We start from the raw sequence: 21,165 nt of genomic DNA on the forward strand, positions 1-21,165 counted from the left end.
TTTTTTTTTAGTTGTCACTTTTAACAGGTAATATTTCATCTAGTACTTATATTTTAATAATAGTTTTAATTTCTGTCAGTAACACGGATAACGCCGTGAGATGTCATAGTTTTCTACTGGTAGGCTCAGGAGGCTGTTATCATCCATCCACATGGTTAATCAGCTATAGATTACAAACGGCTGCAGCCGGAAGTTAACGAGAATTATTTATATTATTTATTAAATTTCCCAATAATTATATTTTGTTAATGCCTACCTTAACCGTCACAGTAATGTAAAAACAGATCTGGATTCTTCTCTATTAGTATAGCTGATTAACAATGTGAATGGATGATAACAGCCTTCTGAGCGACATTTACTGCTCGGAAGGCCCCTACTGGCCCATATCTATCAGCTGATAACCACTGATAACACAGCTGACTGGACATGGTCAAACGACATTATTGGACCACACTAACCAGCCAAACGTGGGGTCCCATATGTGACAAGGCACTAGACTTTTAGGTATTTTAGAGATGTGTAATAAATGAATGTATGCTGTGGTTTTATGTGTCTTTGGCAGCGAGAAGAGGCTGAATCCCAAGCCCGAGAAGAAGCAGAGAAACAGAGGATCGAACGAGAGAAACACTTCCAGAAGTAGGAGCTGGAACGCTTGGAAAGAAAGAAGGTAAAATAAAAGTCCACCAATCAAGCTAAACACAGCATCACGCTCTCTCATTCACACACACACACACACACACACGCGTGCTCGCTCGCTCGGGAGATAAAAATAATTTATAAAAACAATGCAAATTAGTTTAAAAATATTGAACGACATTATGATTTGACGTACTTCCGGAAAGTTCCTAGTTCTCTGTTTATCCGTCGGATTTTAAGGAGGGTTTCTTTTGACCGCCCCCTGTCGTTTTAAAGAATATCACAACGGCGAACGCGGCGAGTATAAAAGCCTCGGCCGTTTCGTGAGGGGCGCGCGCAGTCACCAGGCGCGAGTGTAATTCCAGCTTAAAGGGTCATGAAACACCAAAACACATGTTTTGAGCTGTTGACAGTCGTATATGTGTCCCACACTGCTAAAAACACTATTAGGACACATATATTTCACTAAAAAGTGTAAATTGGTTGTTTTTGCGTTATTTTAAGCAAATTCGTACTTCCGGTTTGAAACGAATTTTTGAAGCTGCGTCACGGCCATGACATAATAGCCTGTATTCCAGCGTGCAGACTGGACGTCTGTGCCAGAGTGTGTCTTATTACGTCTTACAGTATGCTGCATTAATGCATGAGTAAAGCTTGGTTCAAACCAATCAGCGCGCTCTATTGTGCAACTTCATTAATATTCATTACTGTCACAGTGTTTAGACGACAGAGACGCCACGTTGTGTTGGCAAAACAAGCGTGAAGTGTTGCTTTTATAGTTTGCTGCAGTTAAGTTTCGTTTTCTTTTTCTCTCTGTGAGAGCTCAGCTGGAGTCACGTGTGGATTAACAGTGTACGCGACGCTCGACAACAATAACTTATGTGTCTAAGGAGGATTATTGTTTACCTGAGAGCTGTTCTCATCTGCAAACGCTGAGATCCGGATTCGCTTGTAGTCTCCTCTTAATAAAGACGCGGCTCTAGTTGCTGGTGATTGTTCTGTCTCTACAGATTTGGTAAGTGAGCGACCAGTGCTCTTTGTTTATTCAGTTTGTTCGTATCGAACTAACTATTGCACCGAGTGTAAACATGTTAGCACCACAACCAAACTTTAACCTCGTGTAGGATTTTCACCGCATTTAGTGACCGGAATAACACACGCGGCTTTCTGACGCTACCTGCCGTGTGCATCTAAGTTTCCGGGAAATGCGGAGGGTTTTTTTTTTCTCTCATTCGCCGTGCGGTATCAAACATTGCGTGAAAAATACACGCTTAGAGCAGTTGCTCGAATCAAATATCTCGTTTGTCGCGAGGGACATGAATTAATTCCCTGAATGAAAGAGCCAAACTGCAGTTAAAGACCACCATTTAATAATTTGGCAAATAATTCGACTACAGATGTCCATGTAAACACAGTTACTTTCTCCCCTGTGTGTGTGTGTGTTTTAACTCTGAAATTCAGCGCACCCAAATAGACACTCCCACACCATGCCTCTTTTCTTCCTCAGACACTCCCCCCTAAACAAAGCTGGACACGCCCACTTTTCTGACTTTTTTCAAAGTAGAGGTGTGAAAGCACCCTGCTGAAACGAGGGGGTTTCATGGCCCTTTATGCAGGAGCGGTGCGAGAGGCGCGCTGGTATGTTTTCTGCGCGCATGCGTCAGTTTGTTTTTGATTACATTGCTTTCACCAGTGTTAGTTCGGTTCCACAGAGAATAACATCTTTATATAACGATAAACGTTTTTAAAATCGTCTTTATTATAACGGAATGTTTCACGGAGATGATTTTACTGCGTGAGAAAAGTGATGTGTGGCGTGAGAATACGGTCAATTGCATGACTCTCAAATGCGTGAGAGTTGGTAACTCTGTTTATAACCACTTGGGAAAGTATATGAGTACATTTTTGGGTCAACTATCCCTTTAATCCAATTTTCTTGGACTGTAGGAAGTGTTACACCTTCTTTATACTCGAATATTTTCCAGTGTTGTTATGTTTTCAACTTATATGCAGTGTAAGCTAATTGAAAGCACTAAATACACTGCATGGGGATTAATTTTGACTGTTTGAGTGCATTTCTGTCTGTCAGACACATATAATCATATGCATAGTGAGTGATGGAAAGGGACAGTGATTTCATGTCTCTCAGCATCTCATCTGAACAGGACGAGTGTCAAATATCGCGATAGACTTTTCAGGAGAGCAGTTTGATGTCTTCTTTTTTCCATCTTTTTCTCCTCTTCAGAGCTTCTGGACGCACTGCAGAGGGCGATGAAGGTTTGTGTGTTTCTGTCCCGAGTGTAGTGTTGACAGCCCCTCCTCTCCAGATGAGACTGAAAAAAAAAACACACCATCATTCACTTAACCTCCCACATTTTGTCTGATGTCGTTTGCGTGGACAGTTGATTGATGTTTTGCTCTGTGGTTCTCTAAAGTGCCTGGATGAGTGCGCAAAGTAGCAGTGGAAGTTTGGAGGGGGCGCCATCTTGGCTCCAGTAGCAGCAGCGGCTCTCGAGCGCGTCCCCGGCGCCGCTTTACACACACCGCGCCGCCCGCACCAGCGAAACAAGGTAAAGTGTGCTTGTTTTGTTCCCATAAGTTTCTACTTTTGCATGACACGATAGATCCAGCTGGATGTTCCGTTAAAATGAGGTTAAAATTACTCGACCGACTTGGGCTATGAGTTATAATGTTAGCCGGCTAGCTTTTTAGCCGTTTCCAGCTAAAGTTAGCTGGCTCTATGGATGCTGACAGGCGTGTTAGCCACTTAGCATGCTAACGTGTTGGTTTCGCGGCTAGTTAGCCGCTTAGCTTGTGCTGTCAAAATCAAATCGTGGAAAGTAGCTTCTAGCCTGGTAGCAATAAGCTATTTAGCACGTAAGCCCTATCCACCTGAGGTTAGCATCTCGGCTCTAATTAGCATCTTGTGCTCCTACTATTCTACACTGCAAAAGCTCCAAAATAAGAAGTAAAGAAAACGCTAACTGGTACTTTTGCTCTTTTCCAGCATACACGCGTCGTCTTGTGACGTGAAATCACGTTTAAGTTGAAAACTGTCGATTTTGGACGCTGGAGTTGGGGATTTTAGTGAGCAGGAGTGAGACTTGGAGACTGGGTTCATGATGGCAGGGTCGCCGATGGAGCAAATGGGTTTGTTGTTTTCCGCCTTTCATTTCCGCGCGTTTTGTGAACTTTTCACGCAAAGTCGTTGATGAAAGTAAGATTTTAATGTTTTCACGTGATATTATGTCAAACACAGTTATACAGAGATGTTATTCTATCAGTTTTGGGTTTATGCTTTGCTGTAATGAGTGCAACTTTGGCACCGTGCCTGCTTTAAGGTGTCGTCCACTTCCACCCATATGGCATTTAGGATATTATTGGAGGAGTGGTTGGCCAGTTGTCAACTTCTGTCAGTCCCCACAACTGACCTTTCATCCTGTCACCGAGCATTACATTCTAAAACTAATGCATTTGTCTGTCAGCACACCTGAAAGAGATCTTCCTTGCTGTGATTCTGGTAAAGATGGTTTAATATTCGCACACTTGGAATATGTATGGGCTGATAACCAGTTTATTGAGGTTAAGTTGGTTTAATATTTGCACATTCGTTCATTTAACTGTCTCTTTATTGTTTAATTTGAATTGGATTAGCATGCAAATATGACTTCAAAACCTAATTAGCACTATCTAATTGACTGTAAACAATGCTGTACTTTAATAATCATTGATTGCTAATATGATTTCCATATTTAGAATTTGCAAAGAATACTTTTCTGAAATTATATTATTAAGGAGAATGTCTGAAAATACGAATATTAAACCAACTTTACCTCCATAAACCAATTTTACCTCCATAAACGTTAAACCGTTCTTAAGGTATGTGTACAATTTTATTTTTTTATTTTTACATGTTTTTCACATCTATTTTATTTCGTTTTTTTTAGGCCAACATTACTTCCAATAAAAAAGGAACCTCCATGTTAGGCATGGGCCAGTATAAGATTCTGGCGGTATGATAACCTTTGATAAAAAAAAAAATCACGATTTCACAGTATTGTGATTACTACTCTAAAATATATTCTTTTTAAATGTCTGGGTAAAAAAATAAACAAATACATTTTACTTTTTGAAAGATTTATAATATTTTGGAGAAGTAAACATGTCAGGCTGAGTAATTCAAATTAATCATTGATTTCTGCTTTCTTCATTAATTTCAAAAACACAGATTTTTTTTTTACAATTTAAAACGCCGTCACTGGATATTTTTTTCTACTGTTGTCCTAAAAACATTTTTTTATTTATATTACAGAAAATTTTGGTGGTTTTAAAACCTTCACTTTTCCAAATCGTGGTATACCTTGAAAACGGTTATCACCCCATGCCTACTCCACATCAAAAGCTACTGGTCCAAAATATTTTAAATATTTCTTAAAATACAATATTTTGTGTTCAATGGGTGAAAAAAGTTGTTGTTGTTTTTTTTACCCAGACATTTAAAAAGAACCCATTTTGGAGCAGTAATCACAATACCGTAATTTTATCCAGGGTTATCATACCATCAGAATATTCCACCAACCCATGCCTAATTCAGACTTTCTTCTTAATAATATAATTTCAGAAACTGATTCTGTGCAAATTCTAAATAGCAAAATCATATTAGCAGCCATATGACTACCAAGTACAATATTGTTCACAGTTATATAAATAGTGCTAATGTTGTTTTGAAGTCATACTTGCATGTGATTTCAAGCTGAATATTTATTTTTTTTACCATGGTAAATAATATAGGGAGTATGTCACAAGTTGTCACTGAACAAGTGTGCATATATAAAACCAACTTTACCTCAATCTTACTGTGCTGTTTCCATGCTTATTATTATTTTTTGTTGCACGTGTTGTTTTCATTGCAAAGAGACCCAGGATAAGTGATATTCCCCAAGGGACGTGTTTAGGTGAGAACCTCTCAAGAGCTGTTGAGCTGCAAAAATAAATAGCACTGTGGTGGAGCACTGCCAGAACCTGAGGACAGCTCATTAGCCAGAAATAATAATATAATCAGTTGTTATTTATTTTGTATGAAAGTATGGATCTTCCTAGTTGTTGTAAAATCTAAATTTTGATAGTTACATGTTACTTGTGTATTGTTTAAATGGTTATGTATGTAAAGGTATTGGGGCTGCACAGTATACCGTTTCATCATCGGTATCTGGTCTCTTTTATGTAGTGTTGGTGTTATAGTTTGTCTATATACACTGTTTAATGGGATTTGGGTATCTATGTCAATTTTAGTGCTGTTTTATGTTTGCTTTGTTGTATAACTTTTGTATTGTTTTTATCAAGACTATTTTACCATCTGACCAGGGATAATGGATGAAAGATAACAAGAAGTCTGGTCACTTTGATGCATTAGCAGCAGTGTTAATTTATGTACAAGGTCTCAGATAGATGGATAGATAGATAGATGGATGGATGGATGGATAGATAGATAGATAGATAGATGGATGGATGGATGGATGGATGGATGGATGGATGGATGGATGGATAGATGGATGGATGGATGGATAGATAGATAGATAGAGACTTTAAAGGGCCATGAAACCCCCTCGTTTCAGCAGGGTGTTTTCACACCTCTTCTTTGGAAAAAGTCAGAAAAGTGGGGGTGTCCAGCTCTGTTTAGGGGGGAGTGTCGGAGAAACTAAAGTGGGAGGGTGTGGGAGTGTCTATTTGGGCACGCGCGAGTTTCAGTCAAAATACACAGGAGAAAGGGATGGTGTTTAACCTACATGCACATCTGTAGTCGAATTATTTGCCAAATTATTAAATGTTGGACTTTAACTGCAGTTTGGCTCTTTCATTCAGGGAATTCATTCATGCCCCTCGCGACAAATGAGATATTTGATTCGAAGATCTGCGCTATGCGTGTATTTTTCATGCAATGTTTGATACCGCACGGCGAATGAGAGAGAAAAAAACTCCGCATTTCCCGGAAACTTAGATGCACACGGCAGGTAGCGTCCGAAAGCCGCGTGTGTTATTCCGGTCACTAAATGCGGTGCTAACATGTTTGCACTCAATGCAATAGTTAACTTATTTGATACGAACAAACTGAATATACAAAGAGCACTGGTCGCTCACTTACCAAATCTGTAGAGACAGGACAATCACCAGCAACTAGAGCCGCGTCTTTATGAAGAGAAGACTACATCCGGAATCCGGATTTCAGCGTTTGCAGACGAGAACAGCTCTCAGGTAAACAATAATCCTCCTTAGACACGTAAATTATTGTTGTCGAGCGTCGCGTACACCGTTAATCCACACGTGATCCAGATGAGCTCTCACAGAGAGAAAATGAAAACAAAACTTAATGGCAGCAAACTGTAAAAGCAACACTTCACGCTTGTTTTGCCAACGCAACGTGGCGTCTCTGTGGTGTAAAGACGGTGACACTAATGAATATTAATGAAGTTGCACAATAGAGCGCGCTGATTGGTTTGAACCAACCCTTACTCATGCATTAATGCAGCACACTGTAAGACGTAATAAGGCACACTCTGGCACAGACGTCCAGTCTGCACGCTGGAATACACGCTATTATGTCATGACCGTGACGCAGCTTCAAAAATTCGTTTCAAACAGGAAGTACGAATTTGCTTGAAATAACGCAAAAACAACCAATTTACACTTTTTAGTGAAATATAGGTGTCCTAATAGTGTTTTTAGCAGTGTGGGACACATATATGACTGTCAACAGCTCAAAAAATGTGTTTTGGTGTTTCGTGACCCTTTAAGTGTAATTTTATGGCTTAACAAGGTTAATTAACTGGGCAAGCCATTTGACAACAATACAGTTTGTTCTGTAGTCAATCAAATCATGGATGGATGGATGGATTGATAGATAAATAGATAGATGGATAGATTGCAATGCAGTAATCGATAATGTTGAGTTGGGTTTATAATAACCAGTTACCGCAGTTCAGAACATGATTTATGGAGTCAATTCCAAGTTTAACTCTAATCGAGTGAAAGATTTTCATTTGGATGTGTTTTTTAAGACCTGTGAGTGTGATTTCAAGCCGACGTCCACCAAGAAGTTATTAAGTTTGTAGCTTTAACAGATTAATTGTATTTAAATATTTATACAGTGAAGATTATATAGTGATAATTGAGTTTCTCTACCTCAATATTGTTGGATTTCAATTAAACCATAAAACAGTGTGTGTTTGAATTGTGTCTTTGTAGACTTCTGTGCTTGTAATTTGTATTTTGTGCAGATGAACTCTCCTGTAAAATAAAAATTTAGCTGTAATAGGGCTGGGCGATATGACAAAAATCTCATATCACGATACAAGTCGTGTCATATCCTTGGTTACGATTTACAGTCAAAGTAAAAATGAATCTTCCTTCTGAGCTTTTTTTTTATTTTTAATTTTTTTATTTAACTTTTTTATTTCTCAAATACTTCCCAAATTATGTTTAACAGAGCAATGAAAATTTCACACTATTTCCTATATTTTTCTTCTTCTGGAAAAATCTAAAGTGATGAATAATTTAAAAATAGTTAAAAATCCTCTTGTGAAATTATATTCATATAGCTAACATATAGCAAACATAATATTGCGAAGACGTTTTTTTCCATATATATATATATATATATATATATATATATATATATATATATATATATAATTTAGTGTGTGTGTGGGCTGGCATAAAATCCATCTAAAAGTAGGTGTTTGTAAAGTATGTGTCAAAAACAGGTGGACACTGGTTGTGAGGAGCAGAAAGCTAAAATGACATCTCTGCATTGTAAGGGTTCACCCGGGTGCTTGTGCAGGGGCCTGAGAGCAGGAGACCCGTGCAGAATGTCAAGGAAATGATGCCTCTTCACCAGAGAGTGAAAAAAGGACAAAGAGCAAGAGGGAGCTCTGAGTATCACCTATTGAGTCCTTTACTTTAGATGGCTTGTGTTTGAGTCATGCTGTAATAAGGCTGGGCGATATGACAAAAATCTCAATTCACAATATAAGTCATGTCATATCCTTCAGAATGATATGCAGTTGAAGTCAAAATTGTTAGTCCTCCAGTTATTTTGTTTATTTATTTTTTTCAAATATTTCCCAAATAAAGTTTAACAAAGAAAAGATTTTTTTCACAGTATTTCCTATAATATTTTTTCTTCTGGAGAACGGCTTATTTGTTTTATTTCAGCTAGAATAAAAGCTAGAATTGAAATTTTTTTTAAAGCATTTTAAGGTCAATATTATTAGCCCCCTTAAGCAATATTTTTTTCAGATTGTCTACAGAACCACTGTTATACAATGACTTGCCTAATTACCCTGATTAAATTAATTAACCTAGGTAAACCTTTTAAATGCCACTTTATTGAATAGTAGTGTCTTGACAAATGTCTAATCAAATATTATTTACTGTCATCATGACAAAGATAAAATAAATCAGTTATTAGAGATGAGTTATTAAGACTATTAGGTTTAGAAATACGCTGGAAAAGTCTTCTCTCTGTCAAACAGAAATTGGGAAATAAAACATACAGGGGGGAGGGAGGGTAGCTATTCTGACTTCAACTGTATGTCTCGAATCACGATATAAGTCATGTCATATCCTTTGTAACGATACATTGATCTAGTAAAGGGCTGCACGAAAATATTGGAAAAATGTAATCGCGATATTTTGCTATTCTCTGATATGAATACAAGTTTATTAGATGACTCGAATATTCCTATGCAGAAAGAATTTTTTAATTGTACATTGATCGGGATAATTCGGTAAGGGCGTGTATCTGGATAAAATGATAAACAATCTACAAGCATAGATAAATACAGTAAAGAAAAAGGTACAAGTGTAATAAACAGTGTTTTATTGTTTTCCAATGAGTCTAACGATATTTAGGTATATTAATATTAATATTATTGTCATTTTAAGATCATTTTAGCACTATAATAGCCTCATGATGCAAGTACACTACCTGACAAAGGTCTTGTCGCTATCCAAGTTTTCTGAACAACGAATAACAACTTGTATTATAATTGATAATTTTGTATCAGAAGTGGCTTATATGAAAGGCAAAGGCCTCTAGATTACACTTATTTTACCAAAATAAAATATGATCATGCCTTGATTTTTTTTTAATTAGGACAATAAGGTCTGACTTTGCTTAGACACAAGTCTTGTCACTGAACAGAAATAATGTCCAGTATAGAATATAAAGTCCTGCTGCAGTGGAGACAGAATGAATATTGTGTCTGACTCCATCATGAGCTTGGAGGACTGCATCCATACATCTCTGACATGACTCAAATCACTGATTAATAAAGTCATCTGGAATGGGAAAGAAAGCGTTCTTGCGGGACCCATAGAGATTTTAAAAAGATTCTTTGGATTCATCTTCAAAGCCTCCTCTTTCATCTGACCCCAGACATGCTCAATAATGTTTATGTCAGGTGACTGGGCTGGCCAGTCCTGGAGCAGCACGACCTTCTTTGCTTTCAGGAACTTTGATGTAGAGGCTGAAGTATGAGGAGCGCTATCCTGCTGAAGAATTCGCCCTCTGTGGTTTGTAGTGTAATGGGCAGCACAAATGTCAGAAAATTACCGTCTGCCACTTTTCCAAACGGTCAACTAGAAGTCAAGTTATTATTTGTTGCTTTTACAACTGGGATCGATGGCAAGACTTTTGTTAGGTAGTGTACACTCTTCCAAAGAACTCAATATTTCATTCAATTATATTCATTTTAGCAATTTAATAATCAGGCATCGGAATGTGAAAACGTACAGTTGAAGTCAGAATTATAAGCCCCCCTTTAAATTATTATTATTTTTTAAAGAATTTTATATTATTTGGATATTTTTTTTCTTCTGGGGAAAATTTTATTTGTTTTATTTCGGCTAGAATAAAAGCAGCTTTTAATTTTTTATGAACCATTTTAAGGTCAAAATTATTAGCCACTTACATTTTTTTTACTGTCTTTAGAACAAACCAGTTATACAATAACTTGCCTAATTACCCTGACCTGCCTAGTTAACCTAATTAACCTAGTTTAATGTCACTTTAAGCTGTGTAGAAGTGTCTTGAAAAATATCTAGTCAAATATTATTTACTGTCATCATGGCAAAGATAAAATAAATCAGTTATTAGTTGTTAAAACTATTATGTTTAGAAATGTGTTAAAAAATCTGCTCTCTGTAAACAGAAATTGGGGAGAAAAATAAACAGGGGGGGTAATAATTCTGACTTAAACTGTATATCCTAAACAAATCAAGAATAATAATAATAAATGTTAACAATAAAAGTGCTAGGTAAAAAAAAAAAAAAAAAAAAATAGAAAAAAGTACCAGATCTATTTTAAGTCATCAGACCCCCACATGACTAGATGTACTAATGTAATCTAGAGTAAATACTATAGTGTTTTTTTTAACCACACTTGACACTTCCAATAAAGATAGAAAGGCTGCGCAATTGACTAAAATGTGGCTAGAATTGTTTTTTTATTGTATGGGCGATGGCTGTTGCATCACCAAAAATGATTGAGAACATGTTTGTGTTGTGCGATAAGTCAATATATTGATTGTGGAAGGCCTATACAAAACAATACGTTTTGTGGCACCACAAAATAAACAATGGAGCATAATATGAAACTATAGACTTATTATATTGTCTATGTGATCTACATCGTCATATTGCACAGGCCTATGCTTCTCATTTTTGTCCTGTCTGAGATTTGTAAATGTGATTTATCAAGCCTGGATGATGCTATTAATCTGCATCTGTCTACTGTAGCTGCATCTCCCAGATGTGTTGTTTTTGAAGAATAAATTGATTATTTAGCACTCATGAAACGCATCCACCGTGTCTGAGGCTTCTCAAAATAGCCTCACCTTCTCCTGCCGGCCTCCATTATTACCGCCAACTCCAATGATAAAGCTCCCCTGCAGTCCTGTTTATGTCCTGGCCTGATGACACCACTGATCTTTGCACTGCCATTTTGTGTCAGTGGGAATGTGCTGGGCATCCATGTTGGCTCTTGGTCCTCCAGAGAGTGAGAGAGGGCTAAGCCTGGTTAAAAGACTGCAGACAGGCTCCACAAGCTGCTCGCTTCTTTTTAGGATTTTTTTTTAGTCCCATTCACTGTTGCACACTGAGCACAGAGATATATCCTGTGATTATAATGGCTCACTCTCATATAATATTGTACTGATATAGCTGTTTTCATCCGGCAATTTTTATGCACATTTTGGATTATCACACAAAAAGAATGCTTGAAAAAGTGAAGATGCGCATTCATTTTGAACAATAGGATAAAGCAATGCTATAGACCATTTTGAGGGATGTAAAGAAAAGCAATGGTCCCAACGTATTTCCTGTTTTACATTTTTATTTTGATAGCTCTAGAGAATCCAAAAAAAGAGCCACATATTGATATGATAGGTATTTTAACATTAAGTTTGTTACAGTTATGTAATATTTTGATAACAAGCAGGAAGTGTTCATGGGCCAGTGACAAGATAAAAGTCCGATATAAGCAAAATGAGTAAAAAATAGGGATGTAACGGTATTGTAAATACCGTCATACCGCAATATTAATTTTTTTAGATATTACCGAAGTCGCATGACTCGGTAAAACTATAGGTCTTCTGAGAAAATTTGCTCAGGCGAATGAAGTGAACGGGAGGTAGCGAAAACTACAATTCCCATCAGCCCATGCTTGACCATCATCCCTTGCGGTCTGTTGTCGTTACAGATCCAGTAATGCGGAAATGGAGTGTGCTGCTAGAAGCGGGGATGAGAAAGAGCTGGAAAACTCTAAAGCGGGTGTTGTCGCCGCGCGCATACTGAATAGCGGTGTTGTCAGCACACTGTTCAGATTGATGCAGACATGAGACCTCTATCTTACTCATGGTTTGTCTTCTCAAGTGGGGGAAAGACAATGCACAACGTTACCCACTGCTGTCAACCTGGGCCAAGTCATATCTCTCTGTCCCAGAAACCTCAGTCCCAAATGAGAGGGTTTTTTTCTGTTGCAGGGGACATTGTAAATGCCCAGAGATACCAGCTTTTACCAGATTATATTTAATTTTAATATAATAATATTTAATTTTTAATATAATAATATTTTATGATAATTTTCTTTAAAACCCATCTCTATCTAAGTGAGTGAGTGATTAAATGTTGAATGTGATACTAAATTGAAACTTTATTTTTTTTACATGGTTTAATATTTTTTTGTTATTAAAATTGAAGTTCCTGTTTCAAAGCTTACAGATAGATGGCTAATTTGTATGTCATTGACACTTTTGGCACTTTTTTGAAGTATTTTCATAAGTTTTGTTTTTTCATGTAAATGATTCAATAAATACCGTACCGTGACATTCATACCGAGGTATTACCGAACCGTGAAATTCTGATACCGTTACATTCCTAGTAAAAAATTTAACTTTTATTTTTTATTTTTTTGGATCACACACTCTGCGACCCACTGAAAATGTTCCCGCGACCCACTTTTGGGTCACAACCCACCAGTTGAAAAACACTGTTCTACAGCATGTTAATTGCACTAAATAGCCTAACAATTATGCATCATGTTTTATTAATCACTTAGACAGAACTGACTTAGATTAAAGTTTGTTTGATTTAAAAATTAACAAAAAAAACCTTAGATGTAGCTAAGCTACAAAATGCGCATAAAAATTGGTGGATGGAAACATAGCTAGTGACAGTTCACAAACTACTTCTTGTTACCTCACTTTTAATCATTTTCCTACGAAAAAACTAACAACAATTTAACATTTAGAATTTTATATGCTTCTGTCCGAATACTTTTGAGGCTCAGTTTGTGTAAAAGTCTGATTATTTTAACCATGTGATAGTCTAGTATTTATATTGCGTCTCTTTTCTGTAACATAATTATATAAAGTGACAAAGTTATTTTTCTAAGTGATGCTGATTTAATCTCATCTATTTATGAACTGAGCAATACAAACACTGTCTGCATCTGCGCTCATTTAATTTAGTGTCTGAGTGGGTGGGAGTCTCTCCAGAGCAGTTATCATTTACACAGTTGCAGTAAATGTTTTATTGTGGCTGTTTAAACATAAACTCTATGAACAAGCACCATAAAACATTTGTACCGTGGGCGACATTAGTCCTTGGAGACATCACTTTCACAGCTGAAAATGTAAACTTCTGCTTGATGGTCTGAGCCTTCGGACAGCACAAGCATTGGACGTTTGATGTCACACAAAATGACAGGCTTCAATCTGATTGGCTGAGGTTCTACAGTTCTGTTGTGCGCAGTGAGTGATTCAGGGAAGATGATTTAGTATTTGGCTAGAAGAGAACTGCTTCCCTGATTTTGTCTGGTTTCTCCCAAGGTTTCCTCTCTGTTAAGGTAGGGCTGGGCGATTGATCGAAATCAACATTCAGAACTAAGGGTGTCACGATCCTCCAAATCCTCGATTCGATTACATTTTCGATTCTAAAGACACGATTTGATTTTCGATTGAATAATTAATTAATTAATGACCAATTAATTATTTGTAGCCTACCGTTTAAACTACCCGACCTGGATGTTCTTTGTTTTACCTATAAACAAATCATACAGTAAATGAATAAAGGCAAGTTACACACATAATTACCACCTGTCAATCAAACTTTTTTCTGTGGGACTCGTGAATAGGCAGTGATCTGTGTCGTTATAATGGCGTTGGTAAAAAAAGACGCACAACCAACAGGAACCAGCCAACAGTATCTGAGGTGTTCGCTAAAATGACTAAGTACAAGTGAGTGAAAGATTGAAGCAGTCCTCTGACTGCCTGGACCTGCTGTCTCGAGCGCATGTCTGTGTCTGTGTGGTCACGTGATGTGCATTTTCAGAGGTAGTGAGGAAGGAGGGCTGCTCAGAAATGCTACACGCCACTGTGGATGTCAAATCGTTGTCGTTCTAAAATGCCATTTAAAAACAAAGACAGTGTAAACAGGGTCTGAGTGTGAACTTTTCGCGAGCGGATTTGCAACGGGGGCGGGCGGAGGATCGCGATGCCGGTGTTGTCTATCGGACGAACCGTATGTATTACGTACATAGCAGAGCTTGCAAAACTGTTTTTTTTTTGTCGACAACACGAACGTTGTCAACATAATTCACTGGAAATCCAAAATGCTTACACACTAGCGACTTCATTGAAAGAGGAGAGATTTAACAGTTTAAGCTCTGTCGACGGGTCTCCTGCTTCTGCAGTTTAACAAGCACTTCAACAAGCCTGTTTTTTTCCCGCTTGGCAAGCCAAGCTGACGTGACATGGGGGCGTGGCAGCATCATCGATTCTATTTTTTGACTCGATAATCGAAATTGAGCATAAATTTCGATCGATTTCGATTAAAAATTGAAATCGTGACACCCCTATTCAGAACCTATAATCAATTTAATTTTTAAAGGACGATTTTTTCTATTACTTTCCCTACCTGTCACGTGATCCTGTTCTGTTAAAGGCTGTGACTGATTTCGACTTCTGCGGCCACTTTGCAGCTAAATCAGATCTGTGGTCAAGTAGGATGATGGACTCATTCTTGAGCCTTACTTTGCACTACATTGACGGTGATTGGAAGTAGGGCTGCAACTAACGATTATTTTAATAATCGATTAAACGGTCAATTTTGTTTCAATTAATCGATGAATCGGGTTAAAAAAAGCATTAATTTCAAACCGTTTATTCAAAAAAAGCTAATCCCTGAGCTGTTATAATAATAATATTAATAAAAAATAATAATAATAAACTAAGTAGTTTTGTCCTGTTTTCAATCCAAATATCTAAATATTTTTAAATTAAGATATACTAGACCAGTTGCTATCAAATTTGATTCCAATGATTTTAGTCGAGTATTAAAAGGTGGCCTGTTAATGAATGTGTTTTGTATTGGAGTTGATTTCCTTCTCTGGTCATCTTTGTTGCTGGTATGAATGTTGGGTTCTCAGTCCTTGTGACTTGACATTTCTCAGGTTTCTCTACACATCTGTCCAAGTGTCACGGCTCTCTGTCACCGCAGACCAGATCCACATTACCAGACCAGATTACACATTATGATGTGTTGCAGTGTTGAATAGCTATCGCTAGTTTTACACCGTATACTGTTCTTGTCATTAGTCTACAGTGAATAAATCAGTGTATTTTGATTTGTGTTGATCTGACACTAGCCATGATTGTGTATCCATTTCTGTCTCCGCTTGTCCCCTGATGCAATCCTCTGGGCTGTCGGGTTTTTCTATCCTCCTTATTATATTTGTTTGTTTTGGCTTTGTTCTCGTCAGAGAAGGAAAGAAAACTTTGTGTGTGTGTGTACTTGTTTATGTGCTTTATGAGGGCAGGAAATTGTATATTGGGTATGACCTAGTTGCACTTTATTAAGGTGGTTCAGGGCTCGAATTTGCGACCGATTTGGTCGCATACGCGCCCAAAATTTTATCTATGCCACCTCAAATTATATATGGGAGCATTTGTGCGACTACATAAAATTAGTGCTGTGCGACTGGTTTTCACTGCAAAATGTTCACCACACACGCAGATTTATGAGACATCTTAGCACCTGAGATGCCAAACTCAGCGCTCCTAAATAGTTTAAAACAGTTGTCATGTCAACTTGCTGCAGTAAACAAAGCGCACAATGCTTGCCCCGCCTTCAAGCTCTTCTGATTGGTCCACTGCTCTAGCACTAAATGTGAACGAATTGGTTAATGTCAGCTATCAATCACTCAGTCGATGCCTTTCTCCAGATGACAGGGAGAGCTACAACCGCGAACATGTAAAGCACTGAAAATGAGAGAATGAAAACAACAACAACAAAAAAAAAGTAGTTTAAAGTACGCTATGAAAATGACTAAAGCATTCATCATAAAGCCTATGTGATGGAGTTTGCAGGTAACAGTGTTCGCCAAATCTACACATTTTAAGCACGAGAGGTTCTGTTTAATCCTTCATTTAATCTGTCAGCTCTGCAGGTGGCAGCTATATGTAAAACGTAACACCATGTACACCATCGCAAAAGGGCTTGCATTCATTAAGATAAAACTAATATAGCAGCACATGAAAAAAAAAACATTGCTATTTAGTTGACGTATGCAAATAATAAGCTATTAAGTCAGTATTATCTGTGTAATATCACACAGCACCCGTGAGAACAGCAAAGTTATTATAGTTTCATTCATGTCAAGCAGTGGGCCGGTTGGCGCATGCAGATGCCGTTTTGTTTGTTTTTTAGATTGTTGATTTAAAATGCAGTAAATTGGTTAATAAAACATTAAAACTTGTAGTAACGGTGCCAATAATTGGTGGGTGCGACTAAATTTTGGCTGATGCTCCTAACTTTTTAAAGTTGGGAGCACCAGTGCTGCCAAGGAAAAAGGTTGATTTCGAGCCCTGTGGTTTATGATGCCTTGGTATTGGAAAAAATTTACATTACGATATTTTGTATTTCTGCGATATATATTGCAATATAAATTTAATTTTTTAATATTACTTCATTGACTGGAAAGAATTTGACATTGATTTGGATCATTTTGTAGGGTAGTGCATCTCCATAAAATATCCAAAAATGAAACAAAATAACAGAACAAAGATAAACCTAAATAAACTGTGCTTTATGGTTTTCGGTGGAATCTAACAATATAGAGGTACAGAAATTCAATGATCAAATCTAAAAAAAACACTGTGTAGTTTTCATTTTAAAAAAGAAACATAATCATTAAGTGGAAAACCTAAAAACTTCCTTTGCCCAAATTTTTCAAAATTTGCTTTAAATCTTAGGGTGCTTTCACACTAGCACTTTTGATCCGCACCCCAGTTCGTTTGACATCAAAGTATGGTACATTTAGCTAGTGTGAACGTTGTCTTCTGAACTCTGGTGTGCACCCACAAACCATATCCGAGTCCGCCTGAAAGCGGTGGTTTGGGTACAGTTTGCGCAAATTCTGGAACAGTTCACTTCTGATATGAATGTTTTCATACTAAATAACTAAAGGGGTCATGATCCTCCAAATCTTTGATTCGATTACATTTTCGATTCTAAAGTCACGGTTCGACTTTCGATTTAAAAAAAGAAAAATTTGAAAGCACAAGCTATGCTATTTTAAGACTTTTATGCAATATAATAATATCTGACCTTTGTTCGCAATGTACCGCACACTACATTGTTAAATTTAAGATGTTTGTTAACAGTATAACGTAATAATAACTTATATCTTCAGTCAATTGAAAACTTATACAAAATAACCTGCCATCTAATTTCTCTTTTGTAACTGCAGTTCGCATTATTGCACAGGGAGGGTATCACCGTAGCTGTGAGATGGGTTCTACTTGGGATTTCGTAGTGCGGTTCTAGCACGCTATGTTTCATTACCCACAACTGGAGGTGTGTGCCTTTTTCTCATATTTCTATGTGATTTAGTTCAGCAACATTATATTGTAAGGGCATTTTTTGATTTATTGTGAATGTTCATTTTTGAAGCACAATCACTCAATTTCATCGAATCACTTGATTAATTTGTTTAGGAAATTTTGTCAGTGCATTTTTGGATGGGAATTCTATTGCGAAGGGGACATGATGCTGTTTTGGCAGCTCTGTTGGTGTACAGGAAAGACTCTGGGGTTTAGATGAGTCCCAGTGGACTGAAGCACTGCTTCGCCTTTCAATGTGGGATTGATGTGGTTGATATAGGAGCTCATGAAGATGCTATCTGACACTACTGTAGACTAGTAAAGTAGAGTGATTATGATGTTATCACTGTTAAAACATCTGATATAGTTTGACCACAAATATCAATATTGTCAATAGTAGATATGGGTTTATTGTTTCCATAAGTAATCACTGCTAGCCAGTGTTATGAGACCTTTCGCTGATTCATTTTAAATGAAAGTCAGTTTTAGATCAAAGGAAGATCATGTTGACGTCTGAGGTTACTCTGCTGTGTGAACTTGAGGACTGATTAAGGCTAAGTTTACACTAATCCAGATAAATTTGAAAATGGCATTTTCGTCCATGTCCACACACTCGATTTCAATTCTTTCTGAAGAAATGGTCATACACGCTAAAACGGCTAAAAATGCTTTTGTTTATGTACTGCACATGCGCAGACGTATGATGCCTTTACCTGTGTCAAATTCGCCTGGTGTTTACTTTCCATCTCTTTGAAACATTGTGGCTAAATGTTAAGGAAAATCTGAGATTTTTTTAAATGGATTGACAGTGAAGTAGGGTTGTCACGATACTGGAATTCACTCAGAAATCATGTTTTTCCAAAAATTTAGTGTCTGTAAGAATGTGCATGGTATATTCGGCAAGGGAAAAAAGTGTGTTTTACAGGTGATTTGTCAAGCCCTCTTCACCTGTATGAAGTAAACTAAGAACTTTTTGTTTTTTCAGAAACTTGAGGTGTCTGTAAGAAAGTGTGTGGTGTATTCGGCGAGGGAAAAGTGTCTCTTACAGGTGGTTTGTCAGGCCCTCTCGCCTCTATGAAGTTCACTCAGAATTGCCTTTTTTTCTTTCTTTTTTTTTTTTTTTTTAAACCAAAAACCTGAGGTGTCTAAGAAAGTGTATGGTGCAGTTGGAGAAAGAAAAGAGTGTGTCTCCTTCAGGTGGTTTGTCAAACTCACTCGCCTGTATGAAGTACACTCAGAATTGCATGTTTTTCCAAAACTTTAAGGTGTCTGTAATGGTACGATTAGATTCACTTCGGTATGCTTTTATGGCCTTTTCCACTGTCAAAAGGTACCTAAAAGTGAACTGTTCTGTGCTTCAGTATTTCTACATAATGGTCTTTCTTCTGCCGCTTCCATACTTGACAGGTGGGATGGTGTTCCGCTTTGTCCTCCAAATGTAACAAGGGTCATTATGGCAAAACAGTTCAATCCTAATTCAATCAGACCACAGGACATGTCTCCAAATATTACTCTTTTTTTTTTTCTCAGTGTAATTTAGCAAGTTGTAATCTGGCTTTTTGTTGTTGATTCTGGCTTGTTGATTTTCAATGTTGTTACTCAAGGAAGCAGCGTGTTTGAGGTTTTCTTTAAATACTATTCTACAGTTGTGTAGAATAGTATTTATAAACTCAAATGTTGTCAATTAGCCAATCAGAAACTTCCAAAAACTTGACACCATCATCTGAACTTTTTCAGAGGCAAAATAATCTTATTGTATGTAAACTTGACTTCCAAGAAAAGTTATAACAATTTCTTAAATAATATCTCTCTCATTATTCTGCTATTAAGCATTACGTAAACAAATTTGATAAACCTAACTTACCTAAAAGAGGATAAGTTTAGTCACATTAACATCTGACTGTTTTTTTAATGGTTAAGTGCCTTTTTACAGTGTAGGTAAACTTCTGGATTCAACTGTATTTGTTGCCTTTATTTATTTATTTGATATAATTGCAGATGTTACATTATCATTGATCTGCAGTTATAATCAAATCGTGTTCATAGAAAGGTTAGTAATGAACATTTATACACAAGTATGTGTATAAAGCATCTGTTTTGTGAGAAATGCTTGTCATATGATATGTGTACGACCCCTATGGCTTTACTGTGACATTTCCTTGAGTAAAAATTACATCGTCTTAACTTTGTCGGACACCATGCCCACCATGTGGAAAAGCAAGCCTGATAAAGGTGACCCATATTGTACTGTACCACTCAGTAGAAATGGACCAAAAGAAAGTGTCTAGTGCATTCGGAGAGAGAAATGAGATCTCTTCTACAGGTGGTTTGTCAAGCCCACTCACCCGTATAAAGTACACTCAGAATTGTGAAATGTGGAGTGTATATATTCTTAAATGAACGCTATATTGTGTCTGGATTAGGGTTGGGCATCTAAGCTATAATGCCGATCCGATACGCATCTCGATACAAAGAATACGATCCGATATATTAGCGATACATTTGTGACATATTGCGATGCAACACGATACGATTCACACCCATATCACGATACGATGCGATAATCCAGCACTAACTAATTAGATCAAGTTTATGAGATGATGTGAAAGAGGATGCTGTGCCATTGATTAAGTTTGATTATTTATTAACCAAGCAAAACCAAGACTTTTTTACAAACTGGCTTTTCTCTCAGAGCCAAAGTGTCAGTTTACAGTAGAGGGCCATTTTAGAACATATAGCACATATTATTTAAGTATTTTCAAGATAAACAGAATGTATAAGTGCAATATATATTAAAATATATATATTTGCACTCTTTCAACATAAAGGTTTACCATTGCACAACAAGAATTGTGATTTAACTTTTCAACTATGAAAACAAGTTTTACAAAGATATATTTTGCCACTGAATATTCAAAACTTAAGGTTGTGAACTAGCAGTGTTCTGCTGCTTTGAAACATCACTGTCACTGTAAACAACAGGCTAATAAAAATATAACAAACCAGCAATCTTCTTGCTGTGAGGTGGTCAAACTACCCACTGTGCCACCGTGACACCCATTATTTTATCATTATTATTATTATTAT

At 37.0% G+C, this 21,165-nt stretch overlaps 1 protein-coding gene across 27 annotated transcripts in view; it reads left to right on the top strand.

Moving 5' to 3' along the window:
• Positions 1-21,165, top strand: part of tlk1a (tousled-like kinase 1a) — a 67,663-nt gene that overhangs the window by 3,357 nt on the left and 43,141 nt on the right. For 8 of the 27 annotated variants that reach the window (XM_087266621.1, XM_087266631.1, XM_088651095.1 and 5 more), the window contains exons 2-5: positions 563-667; positions 2,882-2,913; positions 3,072-3,206; positions 3,644-3,786. In XM_087266621.1, coding sequence (XP_087122747.1) covers positions 3,756-3,786 — 31 coding nt within the window. In that variant the 5' untranslated portion in view covers positions 563-667; positions 2,882-2,913; positions 3,072-3,206; positions 3,644-3,755. 27 annotated transcript variants of the gene reach the window in all.

This window comes from Danio rerio, chromosome 9, assembly GCF_052040795.2.
Source record: "Danio rerio strain M-AB ecotype USA chromosome 9, GRCz13ab, whole genome shotgun sequence".
NCBI classification, from domain to species: domain Eukaryota; kingdom Metazoa; phylum Chordata; class Actinopteri; order Cypriniformes; family Danionidae; genus Danio; species Danio rerio.